A 17,371-nucleotide genomic window follows, 5' to 3' on the forward strand; every position below is an offset into this window, starting at 1 on the left:
GGGCTCCAGCACCCCTCTGCAGCGCCAAATACAGCCCTGTTCCACCTCCCCTGGCATAAGGACACACATCGGCTGGGATCCCCAGGTGGGTGAGACCATGGGTGCTGTCACTGCTGGCCCCTTGGGCCATTCAGGGCAGAGGGACCCTCTCCCACCTGACCCTTTGGCCACAGCTGCTCACTGAGAGCAGGACATGTACGTGACTCCCCGACCCTGCTCTTCCTGCCGTATCTGCCACCTTCCCCCCTCCGGCCTTGGTGCTCTCCCGGGGGCAGCAGGTGCCGGGTGGGCTGGGAGGCGATGCCGGGGCCGCGCTCCCGCGGGGGCCGGGGCTGGGCTGCGGGCGGTGTGGCCGCCGTGTCCCGTCCCCTCCCACCGTGGAGCCAAGTTCAAACCGCGGGCCCCGGCGAGCGGGAACGCGGCGGAGGGGCCGGGCCGGGCTCCCCGGGAGCCGCCGCAGGGTCCGCACCGGCGGCCCCGGCTCCCGCGGGGCTCCATGGTGAGTGCGCCGGGGCCGCTGCCCCTTCCTGGCCCGGGGGTTGCGGCTCTGCGGGCGGGGTCGGCCCGTTCCCCCTCCCCGGGACCCCCCTGTGCTGGGCGGGGGTGGCGGGCGCCGCACCGGAGTCCCCCGCACCGCCGGGATGGGGTCGGTTCGGCCGGGGTGGGAGTCGCAGCAGCCGGGATGGGGTTTGGGACCCGTCGGGACGCGGCTGGTTCTCCTGGGATGGGGCTTGGACTGGCCGGGAGAGGGGCCGGTCCGGTCGGGAAGGGGCTGGTCCAGCCGGGAAAAGGGCTCGGACTGGTCGGGATGGGGCTGGTCAAGCCAGGAGAGGGCTTGGACCAGTGGGAACGGGGCTGGGCTGGGTCAGGATGGAAGGGTCGCGGCAGGACGGATCTAGGAGTCGGTGGGAAAAGGGCTCTGGTCCGACTGGGAGGATTGGTCCAGAGGGACCGGGCTGATGTGGCCGGGACGGGGCTTGAACCTGGCTGGTCCCGAGCGGGGAGCAGAGGGTCTGTCGCTGCCTGGGGCTGTGGCAGGTGCTGGGGCTCTGAGTGGTGACCGTGTCCCTTTGCGTAGGAGGGTGTTGGGGACAGGGTCCATCTATCTGGAAGGACCTGGATACCCCAGTATGGCCAGCGTTGTCCCTTGCTGGGTGGCTGGGGCTCGCACGAGTGCCGCCGGGAGCTGCTCTATCAGTCATGGTGATTTCCCTTATCTCCTCGTATTTGCTGGAGGATTAGCCTGGAAGAGATTAGCTTCCCCTGCCAGGCGCAGCGGGCTGTGACCGTCCTGTCCCTGACAGCCCTGCCGTGGGAAGGGACATCCCTGACCCCGGGGCTGCCCTGCTGCTTCAGGGGTGGGAGCAAGGGGAGAAGGAATCACCCCAAAGCAGCTGCTGAATTTATCTTCCTGCATCCTGAAGGGCGGGGAGCAATAGCCAGGACTGGGGCTTGCTGGTTTTGTCACTCCCCTGCACCCCTCACTTGTCATCCTGCCTCCCTGCTCTCTAGGGGGGTGGGAAGCGGCTACTGCACTCCCCGAGCTCCCCGCTGAGCGTTTTTAACCGCCAGCTGTGCTTCCTCCCGTGCTAAGGACACAGAGCCCGGTGCCAGGCTCGGCTGCCTGGAAATGCTGTAAGTGGTTTGATTTCTCCTGGAATTCGGTCCCAGTTGTTTAATAAGCCACTTCAGGGAAGTCATTCCCAGTTTCGCGGTAAAATCGCGTGGCCTTGTCTTCCCAGTGGAGGAGGCTTCCTGAAAGCAATCCTTAGACTTTGGACAGGGTGTCCTCATGGAAGCAGCGCTCTCCTTTGGCGTCCCTGAGGACTATACCCTCAGCTCTCTGCTGAATCACCTTTGGGGAGAGCTCTCTGTGCAGCAGCACGTGGAAGGTCTTCCCTGCCCTTCCCAGGGCCCAGCACGGCTCTCCTGGGAAGCGTGTGGCCACGAAGGAAGCTGAAGAGCCCGGTGGGATTTGTACCAGTTGCACACTGATTTGCTCACCTCCTCGCACGTGCTTCTGCTCTGAGGTGGTGCCTCCGTCCATGGATTCCCAGATTTGCGGCGTGTCAGGCTGTGCTTCGTGTTACACTGCCATAGCTCCTGCTGAGCTGTGGGAGAAGGAGTGTGAGGAGAAGCTTCCTCGCTCTTTTGGAGCTGGGACCAGCCCTTTATGGAGCGGGGAGCACAGAGTGGATGCAGGTTTTACAAACAAACCCTCCAGGTCCCCCGCAAAGGGCAGGATGGACGGTGTCTGCCTGGACTCAGACCTCAGAAGGGAACTTCTTGCTCCTGGCTTCTCCGAGTGAAAGGCTCAGAGGCAGACATGTCTGGGATGGCAGCGAACCCCCTGAGATGCGGCTCAGGACAGGCACATACCGGCAGCGAGTGGAGCCACCGGCTCCTTCCTCCTTGCTCGTGCTTTGGCCGCAGCGCAGTGTTGCATATTTGGAAGGAGCTGAGCTGCTCTCTGCCTGCCCAGACCTGACGCCCAGAGCAGGGGGGGCTGGAAGGGATTTTTGGGGGGCTTTTTCCTGCAAACGGGAGATGATAGAACTGCCCAGGTGCCAGGATGGGGACTCAGTGCCGTGCTGTCTCTCAGCGATGCAGAGACGTGAAGGGCTGTCGGGCTCCTTTCCTGGCAGATGCTGCATGTGGATTGGGCTTCCCATCCTCGCTCTGTTGCTGTGGGACGGCTCAAATATCCCCGGTCACCTGAGGCTGCGCTGGCTTTTCTTCAAAGCCCCAGGACTCGTCCCTCGGAGGGTCCGGCTGCCCCTCGCCGTGCCCCCCGCCAGCTCGGATGTCAGCACTTGGGTTTCCCCGCGCTGCTGGGGCCAGCTCGGGGCTGCCGGGACGCGCCGGCGAGAGTGGACGCTTGTGCTGCTTCAGTCTGGCTTTTGCATGAAGGCACCTGAGCCTGGGGGCAAGTGTGGGCTGGACGAAACACTGAATAAAAGCCCAGCGGGGGTTGTGCCTGTGCCATGGGGAGTGCAGAGGGCATCCTTCTGAGGGTGCCCCAAGCTGTTTGTGCCAAGGCAGGGATGTGGCTCCTGCCTCTAGCTCCTCTCCAAAGAGCAGGGCACATCCCTTCCTGCTCCCCTTGATTCTTGGTGGGTGAGAGCTTAGCCTTAATGTATGGGGGACCCTGTTGGGGTGGAGAGCTTAGAGACAGACCCTACGAAACTACAAAAGTCCCTGCCACACCTATGTGCCACATACCTGGCTGCTGGCACTGGAGAGAGCACAGTGTGTGCCATGTGCAGTGGAGCTGGAGCGGATTCTCAAGGGCTTTATTCCAAGAGGGGACAGTCAGGCTGGCAGGATGTCCCCTGGGAGAGGAGACAGTGGCTCTCCATCCTGCACACACCGTGTCAGCAGAGGAGGGAACAGGTCTGAGGGAGAGGAGCTGAAGGCAAAGCCTGGAGTGTCCCTTCATCCCTTCATCCCTCATCCCTGGCTTCCCTCCCTGGTTGACACTGACCCTTCCCCGCACAGATTCTCCCCCGGGTGCTCTCCTGCACTGTTCTGCTCCTCCTGTTCGTTGCTGTGCTGAGCAGAGGGAAGAGGTGCAGCATCACCAAAATCCTCCGACAGTACCGCGCCGTCATCTTCCATGAGATCCAGAACTTGGTGAGTGGTGGGGCAGGGTTGCCCAGGACCCTGGTCCCCTTCTGGATGCAGCCCCGCTGTGGGATGTGGGAGGGGAGGGATGAGCTTTGAAGTTCAATAAGGGTCTGGCCACTTTGCTGGCATTACTGGGGAGAGCGCTGTGTTTAAACTGGGGATTCCTGCCCCGCGTGGGAAGCACTGATGCTTTGGGGTGCCTGATCTTCTCCTTGTTTTATTTCTCCAGAAAAACCTGAGCAGGTCAGAGGACAGGAGCAGGAGGGCTGGGCCAGCTTGTCGTTCAAACAAGGTGAGCACTAGGAGACCCAGAGCTGGGGTGGTGTGTGGGCTGAGCCCCTGGGGAGCCATCATGCCGCCCTGCCACTGGGACCATGTGCTTCTCCCCTCTCCAGGACCAGAAGATCCTGCTCTCCATCTACAACATCAGCATGTCCCTGAGGGAGGTGGCTGGCACCCTGCACGGCGCTGAGGAGCTGGCGGTGTGGAAGGTGGCCAGAAACACTGACTTTGTGCTTAGGGAGAACTGCAGGAAAATCAGCAAGGTGGGAGCTCTGTCCCTTCCCAGTCACCCCAGTGGCTCCCAGTTCCCCACCTCAGGCCATGGGCAGAACCTGCCCTGTTGCTGCCGATGAGAGGTCTCCAGGCTCTGCCCGCAGCATCCCAGGGGGGGTGAGGGTCTGTGCTGGGTTGGTGGCTGGGGGATGCTGATGGCACAGTCCAGTGAGATTTAGGTGGGCTGGGGAGGGAAAATCGGCTGGGACAGCGTGGGACAGGCTGAGGGGTTTTGCCACCAGCTCCCAAGCGGGTTTGTTTGCCTGTGCCACAATGCCATAGCTGATGGGAACACGGAGCCTCGTCCCCATGGGATGTTTGCCCCGTGGGTAGGCTCGCCCAGTCCTGCTCTCACTCCTGGGTGCTCATTGGCAAGAACTGGGATTTCTCTGCAAAGGGCTGATCTGGGCTCCCCCGGTATCCCTGGGGCCCTGCTGGGATCCCCTACAGCAGCGCCAGCAACTCATTAACCATCGGGGAAAACCCCGGGCAGCCAAGTGCCGGCTCCCGGCTCTGCCCGATGCTGGGGGTGTCCTGGTGCTGGGGGTGTTCTTCAACTGGGACCAACCCTGCTGGGGTTTACTGGTGTGGGATGGAGCTGCTGCTGGTCTCCAAGCTGCCTGCAGAGCCGACCTGCCCATCTGCCCTGTCCGTGGATGTGCTGTGGGGTGCATGCTGCTGGCTTGGGGGGTGACAGGCACTTCTGGGGACCCCCAGGGATCCAAGAGCATCCTTGGCATGGCCTCGGGCAGTTCAGCCACCCCAGCCTGCAGCTTTGCCACACAAAGCCCACATACACGAGCTGTGATGTCCCAGAGTACATTCTCAGTGCCAGGTTTTGGCTTTCATCCCCCTGACTAATGCCCATGTGGTGTGGGGGGTGGTGTTTCTGCTCCCTCGGCACGCTGACCACAGAGCCCACCGCCCATCCCGGCACAGCCCCGGCGCGGGGGACACGGCCGCAGGAGGAAGCAGCTGCGGGAGATCAGGAGGAAGGTGGAGAGGTTGGCGACCTGCTGGGAGAAGCTCTACGCCCTGCACGCCCCCCGCTGTGCCCCCCGGGACTCCTAGGGACACCACGCCGGAGGGATGCGCTGCTCCGGCACCGTGGCTGCCGGTGTCTTGCTTGGAAACCTGGGAAAAACTCAACCCTGAAGGCAGCAGAGATGCTATCGGTGGGTGCCTGGTTGAATTTATCCTCCTGGTTGAAGCGGTACCCAGGGAGCAGCCCCATCGCCCGTGGTGGGGGCTGGAGGGCTGGTCTGTCCTGGGATGGCTGTGGCAGAAAGCTGGAACACCTGAAACGTGAGGGAGAAGAACGGGAAGAGCTGAAAAAAGGAGGTGAAGTGTTGGATTTCTGTGATGCTCTTGGCCCTGCATCACCTGCTGCTTTCTTGGGGACAGTGGTTGCTTTTTGGGGCAGAAAGAGGATGCACAGGACCATGGCTTGGAGGACTGTTCTGGAAACGGGATCGCTGCACATCCATAAGGCTGTGAGAGTGGCCAGGCTGCCGAGAGGGACACGTGTCCCTCGTGCGCTGCTGGGACGGGGGACCAGCTGGGTACCCGTGGTGGATGGGGAAACCTGTGTGCATCACTGGGTGCCCAGGGAAGCCCAGAGAGCACCGGTGCTCACCGATAAACAACAAAACCCCAGGCAGCTGCTCGAGGCCTCAGGGATGGGCAGCACTGCAGGGGGAGCTGGCTGCCCAGCACTGTGGGTGCCCTGGCACCCCCCGGCAAAGCCTGGAGGGACGTGGGCTTTGGTGAGATGGGGAGCATCCTGCCTCATCCCTGTGCCCTGCCAGAGCCCTGGCTGGCTCCCTGCTCCCTCGTTCAGTGCCAAACAGTCTCTGGGAAATGAAAAATAAAACCTCATCTTCCCCAGGAGCCCTTCAGGTGCTTTATCGGGTGACCTAGGGGCTCTCGTTCCATGGCTGGGGCTGGCACGGTGCAGGCTCCGGGCACGGTGCAGGGGCCGTACGAGCCCAGGAAGGTGCGGGCAGCGGCGGTGGCTGCTGTGGCATCCTCTGCCCATTGTGCCAGCATCCCTGGCCATCAGGCCGCCATCCTGCTGGTGCGTGGGCGGTGGCTCTGCTGCAGGAGCTGCTTTTCTGGGAGCTCATTCCCCTCCCCTAGCTGCGGGCAGGGCTGGAGCAGCGGTTAGGTGGGGGGGGCTCGTTTGTGCCCCTGCCTCAGTTTCCCCAGCCCATCTGTGTTCAGGCAGACACTGTCACAGCCATGAGTGTGGCCAGCCCTGGCTTTGTGGCTGTGGGGACAGCTGTGACACGAGGTGGCAGCAGTGGGCTGTGTGCACTGAGCGGAGCCGGACGGCTGCCCACAGGCCTGTGTCCCCATGGACAGGGTGTCTCCACAGTCGGGTGTCCCCACATTCAGGGCCACATGGCCACCCGGACGCTGGCCACACCAGCATCCCCTGTCCCCACCGGAGCATTGGCCACTTTCCTGGTCACGGTGAGGGTGCAGCAGGGGGGAGCAATGGGTTTCGCCCATGATTGGGACCCCCACCCATGTGACTTGGAGGGGATGGGGGACATGACTCCCTGGGGGTTTCTCTGGGAGTTCCAGAGCTGTTGGCGGTAGGGGGATGCAGGGAGCGGGGGGCAGGGGACACTCCGGGGTCCTTGTCCACCCCCTGCCAGGGACTCTGCTTGAGGATGAGAGCAAGGGGCTGCAGGGGGTGCTGCTGCTTTTGTGGGATCCCACTGGGGCCTGTGGATGTTTAGCAGGATCAGTCCTGATGCCTCCATGGTGGGTTTTGCAAGGGTTTGGATTCGAGTTTTCCCCCTCTCATCCCAGCCACTATCCCCAAATATAACAACAATGCCCACAGCATCCCACCAGCATCTCAATGGCCCTGTGGGGGTGTTGTGATGGTCCCGTCAGGACCCAGTGACTTGTGCACTGGTGTGAGTGGGACAGTGGCTCGGGCCAGGGTGACTCACTGCCACCTTCTGCGTCAAGGCTGGAGCAAAGTCCCCTCCCTTCTCCACCGACTCATCAGCACCTTCCCAGATAGAGCAATAACCGGCTCTGTTTGTTACCTTGCCTGTGCAGGCAGCAACAGGGAAGTGCCGTGTGCTGCCTGCAAACCCACCTGGCATGTCATCCCAGCTGCCTGTGCAGGCAGAAAATAGGGGAGGATGCAGCCAGTGCTGCCAGTTTGGTGTCTGTGTGCTGGTGGGAGGTGTGTGCCGGCATTTGCAGGGGTTTATAAGCACTGGTGTGCTTGCCGTGAGCTCACCCTGAGCTTACTGTGCGCACCGGGAAGGGGAGAGGGGGCCCGGTGCGGCGGCAGGAATGAGCGCATGGAAAGGAAGGAAAGAGTGAAGGAAGAGGCTGAAGGGAGGGAGGGGAAAAGTGAGGTCGCAATGCCGGTGGAATCACAGCAAAAAAACAGCCGGAAAAAGGAAACAAGGCCCTGAAAAGTCAAATAAAAATAGCAGCGAGGCGAACTCAAGTGTGCAGCACATGGGAGTGAGCGCATTTCCTTCGAGGGCAGCACTGCACGCTCCTGCCTGCCCCGGGGGGGCCGCTCTGATGTGGCTCCAGCAGCCGCTGCCGCCGTGGTCTCCCCCGTGCTGTGCCAGCCAGTCGGTGCGCGGGCAGCCCCCACCTCACCCATGGTGTGGCCAAGGTTGCCGTGTATGCTTGGGCACGCTATGGGTCAGGACGTGCAAAGGTTGCACACGTGTGTGTTAAAACCCGGGGGGAGCTCACTGGCCGTGCCCTCGCCCCCCCGCCCTGTGCCATGCGCCACCAGCTGATGGCTTTGCCAGATGCATCCGAGCTCTGTGCAAACAGCTCGATCACAGCTTCCTCCCCGCGCTGCTTGTTTTGCAATCATGGCGGGGCCTGCAGGGAGATGGGGGTCTGTGGGGGGGCCTGTGGGGATGGGGACGGGTATGGAGATAGGGGTGGGTTCTCCCTACCAGGACCAGCGTCCTGCATTCCTATCCGGCTGCAGGCTGAGCTCGAAGACAAGAGCAGACCCCAGCGTGCCCAGCGGACCATGCCCAGGGACCTTGCCGGGGGACGGTGGCTGCCATATTTTCGCAGAGCCAATGCCGGAGGCACGTTTCGCCCCTTTGGGCCATCACCATTCCATCCAAATGCAGCTGCCCCAGAGCTGTCATCATCTCGGGGTGCCAGCAACCCCCCTGGCCATTGTCCGGGTGTCCCTCACCCATATGGGCCCCCTGTTTCTGTCCTCATCCCCCTGGCAAGCGGGGCCGGTCCCCTGGCAGCCCCGGCGCTGGGGGCACTGGCACACGCAGGCTGTGGCTGACAAAGCAAAGCAGCGTTTTTTTGTTCTCTCCCATCTCCCTGCAGCATCGTAAAGCTGTTGAAAGCCCAGATTTACGGTGTGATAAACACTGGGGGCTCTGCTGAATATTTTACTGCTCCATCCTTTGGAGAGCGACTAGTTTGGAGGAGCGGGGAGAGCCGGGCGCGGGGCGGCACCCCCAGCGGCATCACTGCCCGGCTCCAGCTGGAGGACAGCGGGTCCTGGGGGACAGGGACGGTTGGGAGTGGGGCAGCACGGAGCTGCGCTGTGGTCCAGGTGGGTCCCGGAACCCCCCCACCACGGGACGCTGGGTGCCTGAGCCCCTCCAGGCAGTGGGAACGTGCTGAACCCCCATTTCCTGGGCCCGTTACTGGTTTTGAAGGCATCTGCTGAGCAGATTGTGGTACGGTGTGCCTGTGCCAGGACATGCCAGCCGAGAGCAGGGGTGCGCCCAGCCCGGCTCCGGCTGCTCGCCCTCCCCGTAGGTGCCGCGGGCTGCTCGGCGGGAGGCTGATCCCGCTGGGGAGGGCTGGGGGAGGCTGGAAAGCAGCTCTGCCCTGCTCCACCGCCTCCGCCAGCAAGAAGTTTGCAGCCGCGGGGAGTGTGCATGTGTATGTGAGTGCAAATATATGTCTGTGCATGCATGCACATATGTGTGTGCATGTGAACACGTGTGTGTGTGTGCATGTGATTATGAGTGTGTGCATGGGGGTGTGTGTGTGCATGGAGGTGTGCATGCAGTTTTGTGTGTGCAGGAGTGTGTGCATGTGCCTATGTGCATGTGGATGTCTGTATGGGTGCATGCATGTGATTATGGGTGTGTGCATGGATGTATGGGTGTGTGCATGTGATTATGTGTATGTGCATGTGATTATGGGTGTGTGCATGGAGGTGTGCACATGGTTTTGTGTGTGCAGGAGTGTGTGTGACTATGTGCATGTGTATGTGTGTACGGGTGCATGCATGTGATTATGAGTGTGTGCATATGGATTTCCATGTGCGCATGGGTGTATGCATGCTTGTGTGTGTGCATGGATGCGTGCATCCAGGTTTTTGTCTGTGCATGAGTATGCGTGCGTGCGCATGCGAATATGTGTGTGCGTGCGTGATTCCTCTCCATGGCTGCTTCCTGAGGGACTGGCTGCAGCCCCTGGCACCCTCCTCCTGGCTGCCGGAGCCGGGCACGGGGGCCACCAGTGGGACGGGATGCCGGGCTCAGTGGGTCGCCAGCTCGTGCCGAGGCTGATGCTGCCGGTCCAGGTCCCGATGGCATTGCAGCTCCCTGGGCGGGTGCTGGCTCCGGTGGCTCTAGATGCCTGGCAGGAGCCGGGAGCAGCGAGGGACCCGGCTCCAGCACCAGCGCAGGGCCTGGCCACCCCAACCCGCCGAGGAGCCGGGGGGCTGCCGGGGCTCCGCTGGGGACTGAGGGGGGGACCGAGCTGCCCCCACCGCCGTGGCCCCCCAGCCCTGCTGCTCAGCCCACAGCATCCTGTGCCGGGGCCCATTGTTCGTCTGTGGGGCATGATTCTTTTGTCAGAGCTTGGTAATATTTTATTCTAACAATTAAGCAAACCCGCCCGGGCTCTCGAGCCTGTTTGTGATTATTGGAGGGCAAATTCCCCAGCCTCGCTCCCTCGTGGCGTGGCTCTGCCTGGGGAGGGGATCCAGCCCCGTTCCCACTGCCACAAGCTTGGGGACCCCCAACCGCGCCAAGAGCCCCCCACTCCTGCAGCTGGCGCTGGGGGGGTTCAGTGGCCTTGACCCCCTCGTGAGCCCGCAAGCATCGCCAACATTGTCTCTGCGGCAGCGGGACCATGGTGGTGCAGGGGCAGCGGTGACTCATAGTGGGGGGGATGTGAATCACAGCCCCACTCCCCGGGCAGGATGCGGCCCCGGGCTCACAGCTTGCCGCATGCGAGCGCTGGACCGCAGGCTTTGTCCTCGGTGGGGTGGCAGCAGCTCGCTGCCCGTCTGGGATGGGATGGGCTGGGATGGGGCTGCTGCTCTTCCTTGGGGCCCCCCAGCATCCTGGGATGCTGGCACAGCTTTTGCAGCTTCAGCTTTGGGGTGGGATGAGGGTGCTTTAGTGTCTGGGTGATCTCTCTGAGGGTCCTTTCTGTGCTCAGGCTGGGTCTTCGACACCACTTGCCGCACCAGTGGTAAAAAAAGCTGCACCTCCCTTTGCAGCATATCCCAGAGAGGAGTTTGTCCAGCATGGGTTGTCAAATCCCTGTGAGATCCCTCGCTCGGGGCCAGCTCAGCTCATCCCACCTCACCCCACTGCTGTGTTCCCACAGATGCTGAGACCCCAGCCTGGTACCGTGGCTGGAGCCGTGGCTGGAGCCGGCAGCTCTCACTGGTGCTGCCTGTTCTGGGCAGAGGAGCCGGAGCTGAGGGTCAGGACGGGCACTGTGGGTGATGCCACCCAATGGGAGTGAAGCAGCCGGTGCTGGTGCCCTGTGACGGGGCTGTCCAGGTCAGCTGGGGGTTGTTATCTGTGCTGGGGGAGACAACCCTGGAGGTTTTCTATTCAGTTGGATGGATAGAGGGAACCTGGGAGCAGCCGGGACACAGAGGGGGTTCCCAGCCGCAGGGCGGGAGGACAGAGCAGGGACTGGTGCCACGGTGCTGCCTGGCACTGCCAGCATCCTCGGTGGCTGGGGGCAAGTGTAGGCAGGGAGTGGGCACAGGCAGCGCGTCCTCCCCGCGGCTGGTGGGGTAGAAGGGACCAAGCCCTGAGCTAGTCCCCCGGCCCTGGCCAGTGCCTAAACCTGCTCCTTCAGAGCCAGAACTCCTTCCTCAGCAGTGCTGCCTGGCCCCTGGCTCCCAGCTTGATCCATCATCTTAAAATACAGCGAGTCGTCAAGGCAGAGCCGCTCGGGCGGCCGGGCCAGGCAGGACAGCCGGAGTGCAGCACCGGTGAGCAGCCCAGTGATCAGTGAGCCACCGACGGCCACCGCCAGCCCCGCCACCTGGCACAGCGCCTGCCCACCCGCGCCACTGTCCCCCCACTGTCTCCATGCCACCTCGCTGGCATTGTCCCTGGTGGGGGACACCTGGGACCTAGAGGTGTCCTCAGATGCTGCCAGGATGGCCACAGCGCTGGCTGCAGCACCCAGGATGCCAGGCAAGCCATGGAGGTTGTGGATGCCACACTGGTCCTGGAGCAGGAGCTTTCTGGCCAGGAATGGGGTGAGGAACCTGAAGCCAAGGACACACACCATGGCTGAGAGGCTGCCCAGGGTGAGGGCGGCCACCGGTGACACAGCCATATTGGCCACTGCACCAATGGCCACCCCTCCGGCCAGGCTGCCATTCTGCAGGTGGCCAGGGCTGAGCTTGCCGTCCCTCTCCAGCAGGCTGGAGGCCACCACCGTTGTCAGGGCGCTGGCGCTCATGGCCAGGAGTGTGTTCAGGATGGCGCGGTGCTGGGCATCTCCTGGTTGGCAGAGGACGGCCACAAAGCTAGGCCAGAAAACCCAGAGGATGAGGGTCCCCACCAGGGACATGAGGTCAGATCGGGGTGTCGGGGTCTCCTTGGGGTGCACTGGCCACCGTGCTGCCCCAAACAGAGCCTTGGACACACCAAGGCCAAAATAGCATGAGAAGACATGGATTGTGATGGTGCCCCCCACATCCAGGACACCCAGCCGGGTGACGATGGCCCACTCGCTGGCAAGGTAGACAGGGACTTCACAGGCGGCCACGACGAGGAGCTGACAGGGGCTGGTCCTCCCCAGGACAGCCCCCACGGAGATGAGCACCGTCACAGCAGCGAACTCGGCAGCGAGGAGGTTGTGGAGGTCCAGGTGTACCTGGCCGTGGTGGAAGCGATGGAGCAAGCCCTGCAGGACCAGCGCCCATTGTGTGGAGAAGTTGAGCAGGAGGAAGTTGTGGGTGAGGACACTGAGCCCGTAACGGGGTAGGAATGTCAGCAGGAGCCCCAGCCCCACCACCAGCATCACCTGGATGTCCTGGAAGAGGGGGAAGATGCTGTAGAGCTGGTTGGCCACCACACTGGCATCCTCTGCCTGCACCGAGGGCTCATCGTAGGTGACGAAGAGGGCGAAGAAGAGGAGCAGAGCACCCTGGAAGAGCCCCAGGGAGAGAGGCAGGAGGCGGCGGGGACAGGCAGGGGGTGACACAGCCATCCCGGGGTGAACAGGAGGGGACGGTGACCGGCGGGGCAGCTGGGCATGGGGAGGCAGCACCCGCAGGACGAGCTCCGCTTGTTTCTACATCAGGGTTTTATGGCCACAGTTAATTTTTAACTGAAGATATAAGTTTATGTGCCAGAAGAGAAGTTTTTTTCCCCTACCCTTCTTTAAACACAACGCCCATAAATTACCCACGTGCTCTTGTTTGGTCGCCATAAAAAATAGATGTGGGGGGGTCAGGATTTTGAAGGGAAACAAGAGAAAACAGCCGTGGGGCAGAGCGGGGAACAAGGACAATCTGCAAGGAGCCATCTGGGCATGAGGGTACCAGGGCACACACCCCCATTTAACCCATCCCAGGAATGGGGACCAAGCCACTGAAGTTTCCAGAACAATGCTGGGAGCTCAGCCCCCCCCAGATCCCAGCCTGGCTCTGCCGCATCCCACCCAGAGACGACTCCGGCACCACCACCACCCCGCACTATGGGATGATGCTCGTTTTGCTCGGCAGTTGCCTGGATTTTGTGAAGCACCAAAAAGCTCTGAAATCAGGGCCGAGAAGGTCGTTTTCTCACAGGTTTGCATTGGCTTGAATGGCTGGAAATTCATTAACAATTAGTGCGCGAGAAAAACAAAGCCCAGAGCAGCCAAGCAGCTACCCCGAAGTTTCTGGGTTGCTGCTTAGTGTGACATTTTGCCAGTGAATGTCTGGAAAAAAAAAAAATTAAAAAAAAAATATATGAGAACCACAAGAACAAAAGGCAGAAGGGTTGGTAAATATTTGTTCCAGAGAGAAGATATTTTTGTGCTGTCCCTGATCTCAACACCCCTGCCGCGGGCGCTGGCTCCGCGCCGCTCTTCGTCATTGTTACTGGAGGATGAGGCAGGCGAGGGCGCAAAATGGGAAACAATTGTTGAATAATCTGCGCAAGGCTCCTCTGCCAAACCCTCCCCGGCCATTTTTCATCCCAAAGATGCTGGAAAATGGGGACAACGTATAGGAGGAGGAGGTGCTTTGAAGGCAGTGCCGTTGGGGTTTAAGAAGGGTTGTGTTGTGCCCAAGCCATTGCCAAGGGCAGCGGAGTGGGGTGAGAACCGTGGGGGTTTGCGGGATGGACTTGGGATATTTGTCCATCCATAATGTGTCCCTGGTGATGCCAATGGCAGCGGGTGCTCCCGCTGCCCAAGGAAACAGGGGCAATGGGTGTGGATGCAAGCACAGCCTCCCTCACCTCTTGCTCGTGTAAAAAAGGCACAGAAAGGCAACTTCAGCCCTCTGACCTTCATCCTTGGCACGCCATGCCAGCCCGCCGAAGGGATTTTCAAGGGGAGAGCCTGGTGCAGCAAAACCTCTTTGTTGGATGGCGGGTGATGCTCGGAGCAGGGAGTGCTCGTGAAATGAAGGAGCTGGGCTGCTCCTGAGGGCCTGGGGAAGCGTTTTGGCCCTGACCAAGCAAGGGAGCCACATGAGAGCAAGGGCAGGGTTTCCCCAGCGAGCTGGGCAGGGGGTGCTCAGGGCTGCATGCTCATCTGTGTGCGCTCGCTCCCCTCCCGCTGCCCTGCAGCAGCTCAGCCTCCCCCTTCTCCCCTTCCCACTTTGGTTCAGGGCTTTTTTTAAAGTGAGGTTCAATAAAACACTGAAAGAAAAAGCTTTTGAAAAGGTCTTCTGAAAAGCAGAGTGCCTCGAAGATTGCCAAGTGATGGCAAAGTACCTCCTGCGAGGAGGAGGAGGAAGATGCTGAAAGAGACGCATCCTCCCGGAGAATCTCAGCACTGCCAGATCTGCTGGAGAGGACAAGCATCATGTCGGGAGGTTTGGGATGCACAAGCCCTCCTGCATCCAGCTTGCTGGATCAGAGATGGTGACATGGGATGTGGCAGCGTGGGGACAGGGGTGTTTTAGGAGGTGACATGGCTCCTTGTCTCGGCTGGCGAGCGATAGGGAGTTGCAGGCTCAGCAGGATGTCCTTGCATACGTGTTGTTTTTCCACCTGTGAATCTTGCCCTGGCAGCACTCAGGGATTGGAGGTGTTTATCTGGGCTCCCAGAATGGCAGAAACCAATGGAGGGGTCCCCACAAGACCCACAGCCCCCACATCCCTCCCACCAGCATCCCCAGATCTGCTGCATCCACCACCAGTGCACAGACACACATGGGGACTGGAGACAGCCACTACCACATTCCTTTGCCGAGCCCTTCTCTTCGGAAAAAAAACACCACCGTCAGCCTCCTCAACCCCAAATGAGACGAGATGCAAAAAGCAGTGATGTCCAAGCACTCCCCAGACCAAAGACCCTGCTGGCGTGCAGATTAAAAAATAACTTTTATGGTACCCATAAAAGAAGGTCGAAGTTTCAAGAGGTCGCTGGGAAGGTGAAAGTCCCCCCCATCCTGGAGCACCCCCGAGGGTAGCAAATGATTAACCCCCCGGTGCAGGGTACGCCGGTGGGATGCTGCGGTGCTGGGGGGGAAACTGTTGTCGGGGGGACAGACTGATCCCTCCAGTAACATTTTCCAGGCTTGGAGAATTTTCTTTCGGCACCAAAGGAGCGAGGCTTGGGGATGGAGGAAGCATCTGGCGCGGGCCGGGGCAGCGGGGAGGCGAGCATTGAATTCCACCCCCCACGTCCCCCTTTCACTGTGTGGGCAGTTGTTTTATGGCAGAAGGGGCTGGGGAACCATTTTAGCATGGATCCACGCTGAGACTGCTCGAGGAGTTCCCCGCTGAGGGCTGGATACAAAGAAAAGCTGAATTAACCGAGGGTCATATAAGGCAACAGGATCTGACAGATCCGAGCCAATATACGCTGGCAACAGCCAGTCCGTGGCACTGTGAGAAAACACTCCTGCAAATTTAACAAATCCCTACGGTCTAGAAAGTCATGTACAAGAAATTACTAATGAAGGGATCTAGTCATATCTGGATTTCCAGACGTTGGTCGTGCTCCCACCGCGTTCTTTGCAGGCCATATAAGTCCATGGATCTGAATCCCGGGCGCTGGAGAAGCAGGAGGATTGTTCCGATCGGCTCGTCTGACCTCCTGCGTCAGCTCCCGGCGAGGACGGGACGGATGCTCAGCCCCGCCGGGCGGCGGCGGCCGGATCCTGCGGCCCTGCCGCCCTCGGGTGGGATGGAGGTGCCCAAAGATGAGTGTGAGGTTTGGGGACACCGTGGTGGCACAGGGGTGTCCCCCCCCATGGTGATGCGCTGGCACCCCGGGGATGGGTGATGGGGACCTGCTGGAGGGAGCAGGAGGTTCATCCCCTCGGCTGGAGCACCTCAAAAATCCCCATTCTCTAAAAATTCTGCTGCAACCCACGGAGCTGCATCTGCTCCAGCCCCTCTGTAGGTCCTACATACACATTCGCCTGGTGTCTGAGCGAGCCGAGAGCGAGCACCGCCAGAGCTTTAAAAGCCCAAATCCAGCTCTGGCCCCAGGAGCTGCGGTGCCGAGTGTCAGGAGGTGGGTGGGGGACCAGTCCCTCCTGCCCAGCCCCTCACTACCAGGTCCTACCAGGGCGGGGGGGACACAAAGCCGAACAGACGTCACAGCGGCATCACGCGGTCCGAGCGGCCTTCTCCATCTTGTTAGCACATTGTGTAACACAACATGTGGAGGCGCTGGGACCGCACACACATGCACTCCCCGACAGCCCAACCGGGGGGAAAAGAGGAGAAAAAAAAAAAAAAAAGAAAAAGAAAAAAAAAAAGGAAGCAATTTAAGCTTTGAATCTTTCTCTTTAAAATGTTCTCATGGCTTCATTAGAATTTGCAGCCACAGAGGCTTTGAAGAGCATGGTATAAGGAGTGAAACATCTGGAAAAATTAGGATTAATGAAAACATAATTCCCAAGACTAAAGGAAAGATTAATCCTGCGTTACCACTTGTGTGTTCCACAGCTTTTCCCCAGCTCGTAACACTGAACTTATTAAATCGCCCTGAGCTGAGTTTTCCTTTTTCTCTCTCTCTCTTCCCTATTGAGCCCAATGGAAGCGACTGATGCCGAATCTGACGATAAGGACTGTGCCGAGCAGCGTGGGGACATCGCCTGCCCCACGCCCAGGTGGGCACCCATGGCCTGCCGGACCATGGTGGGGGTCCCACGGGGTGGGGGTCCCATGGAGTGGGGGTCTCATGGGATGGGTGTCCTGTGGGTGCCGGGGGTGTCTGTGCTGGCGCGATGGGTGCTGCACCCCAGTGGGGCTGCACCTGCTCCTGTGCCCCTGAGCAGGATGGGGCCTGACCAGCTCATGAGATGGGGGAGGACGCTGGTGAATTGAAGGATAAATATAGAATAAACTGCCCTGCTCTGCTTCCAGATGGATGCACCTCGAATCCTGGGGTGAGTTTTGGGCCCCTCAAGACAAGAAAGCCCTTGAGGTGCTGGAGCGAGTTCAGAGGAGAGAATGGAGCTGGGGAAGGGGCTGGAGCACAAGTGTGATGGGAGCGGCTGAGAGACCTGGGGGGTTCAGCCTGGAGAACAGGAGCTGAGGGGAGACAGGGACACAAAGAAACAGCCTCAAGTTGTGCCAGGGGAGGTTGAGGTTGGATCTTGGGAACAATTTCTCCCTCAAAGGGCTGTGGGGCATTGGAACAGGCTGCCCAGGGCAGTGGTGGAGTCACCATCCCTGGAGGGTTGAACAGACACGGAGATGAGGTTCTCAGGGACATGGGTCAGTGCCAGGGTGGGGGAACGGTTGGACTTGATCATCTTGAGGGT

At 60.7% G+C, this 17,371-nt stretch overlaps 2 protein-coding genes across 4 annotated transcripts; one reads left to right on the forward strand and one right to left on the reverse strand.

Annotated features, from left to right (window-relative positions):
* Positions 1–410: 410 nt before the first annotated feature.
* LOC309445876 (uncharacterized protein C20orf204) lies at positions 411–16,693 on the forward strand. 3 transcript variants are annotated; one of them, XR_014185371.1, is made up of 6 exons: positions 411–499; positions 3,499–3,633; positions 3,857–3,919; positions 4,023–4,172; positions 5,098–5,357; positions 16,634–16,693. XR_014185371.1 is itself a non-coding variant. In XM_082065083.1 (5 exons), the coding sequence occupies exons 1-5, from the start codon at positions 497–499 to the stop codon at positions 5,251–5,253; spliced, it is 507 nt and encodes a 168-aa protein (XP_081921209.1). In that variant the 5' UTR covers positions 411–496; the 3' UTR covers positions 5,254–6,644. The 3 variants fall into 3 exon arrangements, 2 of the variants coding, with proteins under 2 accessions (XP_081921209.1, XP_081921210.1); XM_082065083.1 differs by lacking the exon at positions 16,634–16,693 and having other exon boundaries at positions 5,098–6,644; XM_082065084.1 differs by lacking the exon at positions 16,634–16,693 and having other exon boundaries at positions 5,122–6,644.
* Positions 11,257–12,642, reverse strand: LOC309446231 (ammonium transporter Rh type A-like; the record flags this gene model as incomplete). Its single annotated transcript, XM_082065780.1, has 1 exon — positions 11,257–12,642. One exon carries the CDS (start codon positions 12,640–12,642, stop codon positions 11,257–11,259), a length of 1,386 nt encoding a protein of 461 aa, XP_081921906.1.
* Positions 16,694–17,371: the final 678 nt, after the last annotated feature.

Source organism: Streptopelia decaocto (genome assembly GCF_964273445.1).
Source record: "Streptopelia decaocto genome assembly, chromosome: 14".
Classification (NCBI taxonomy): Eukaryota; Metazoa; Chordata; class Aves; order Columbiformes; family Columbidae; genus Streptopelia; species Streptopelia decaocto.

Bases quoted from the DNA above. Each gene is read 5' to 3' on its own strand.
- LOC309445876 (XM_082065083.1), top strand. The intron at 3,634-3,856 runs GTGAGTGGTGGG...TTATTTCTCCAG, and splicing joins TCCATGAGATCCAGAACTTG to AAAAACCTGAGCAGGTCAGA. The intron at 3,920-4,022 runs GTGAGCACTAGG...TCCCCTCTCCAG, and splicing joins CAGCTTGTCGTTCAAACAAG to GACCAGAAGATCCTGCTCTC.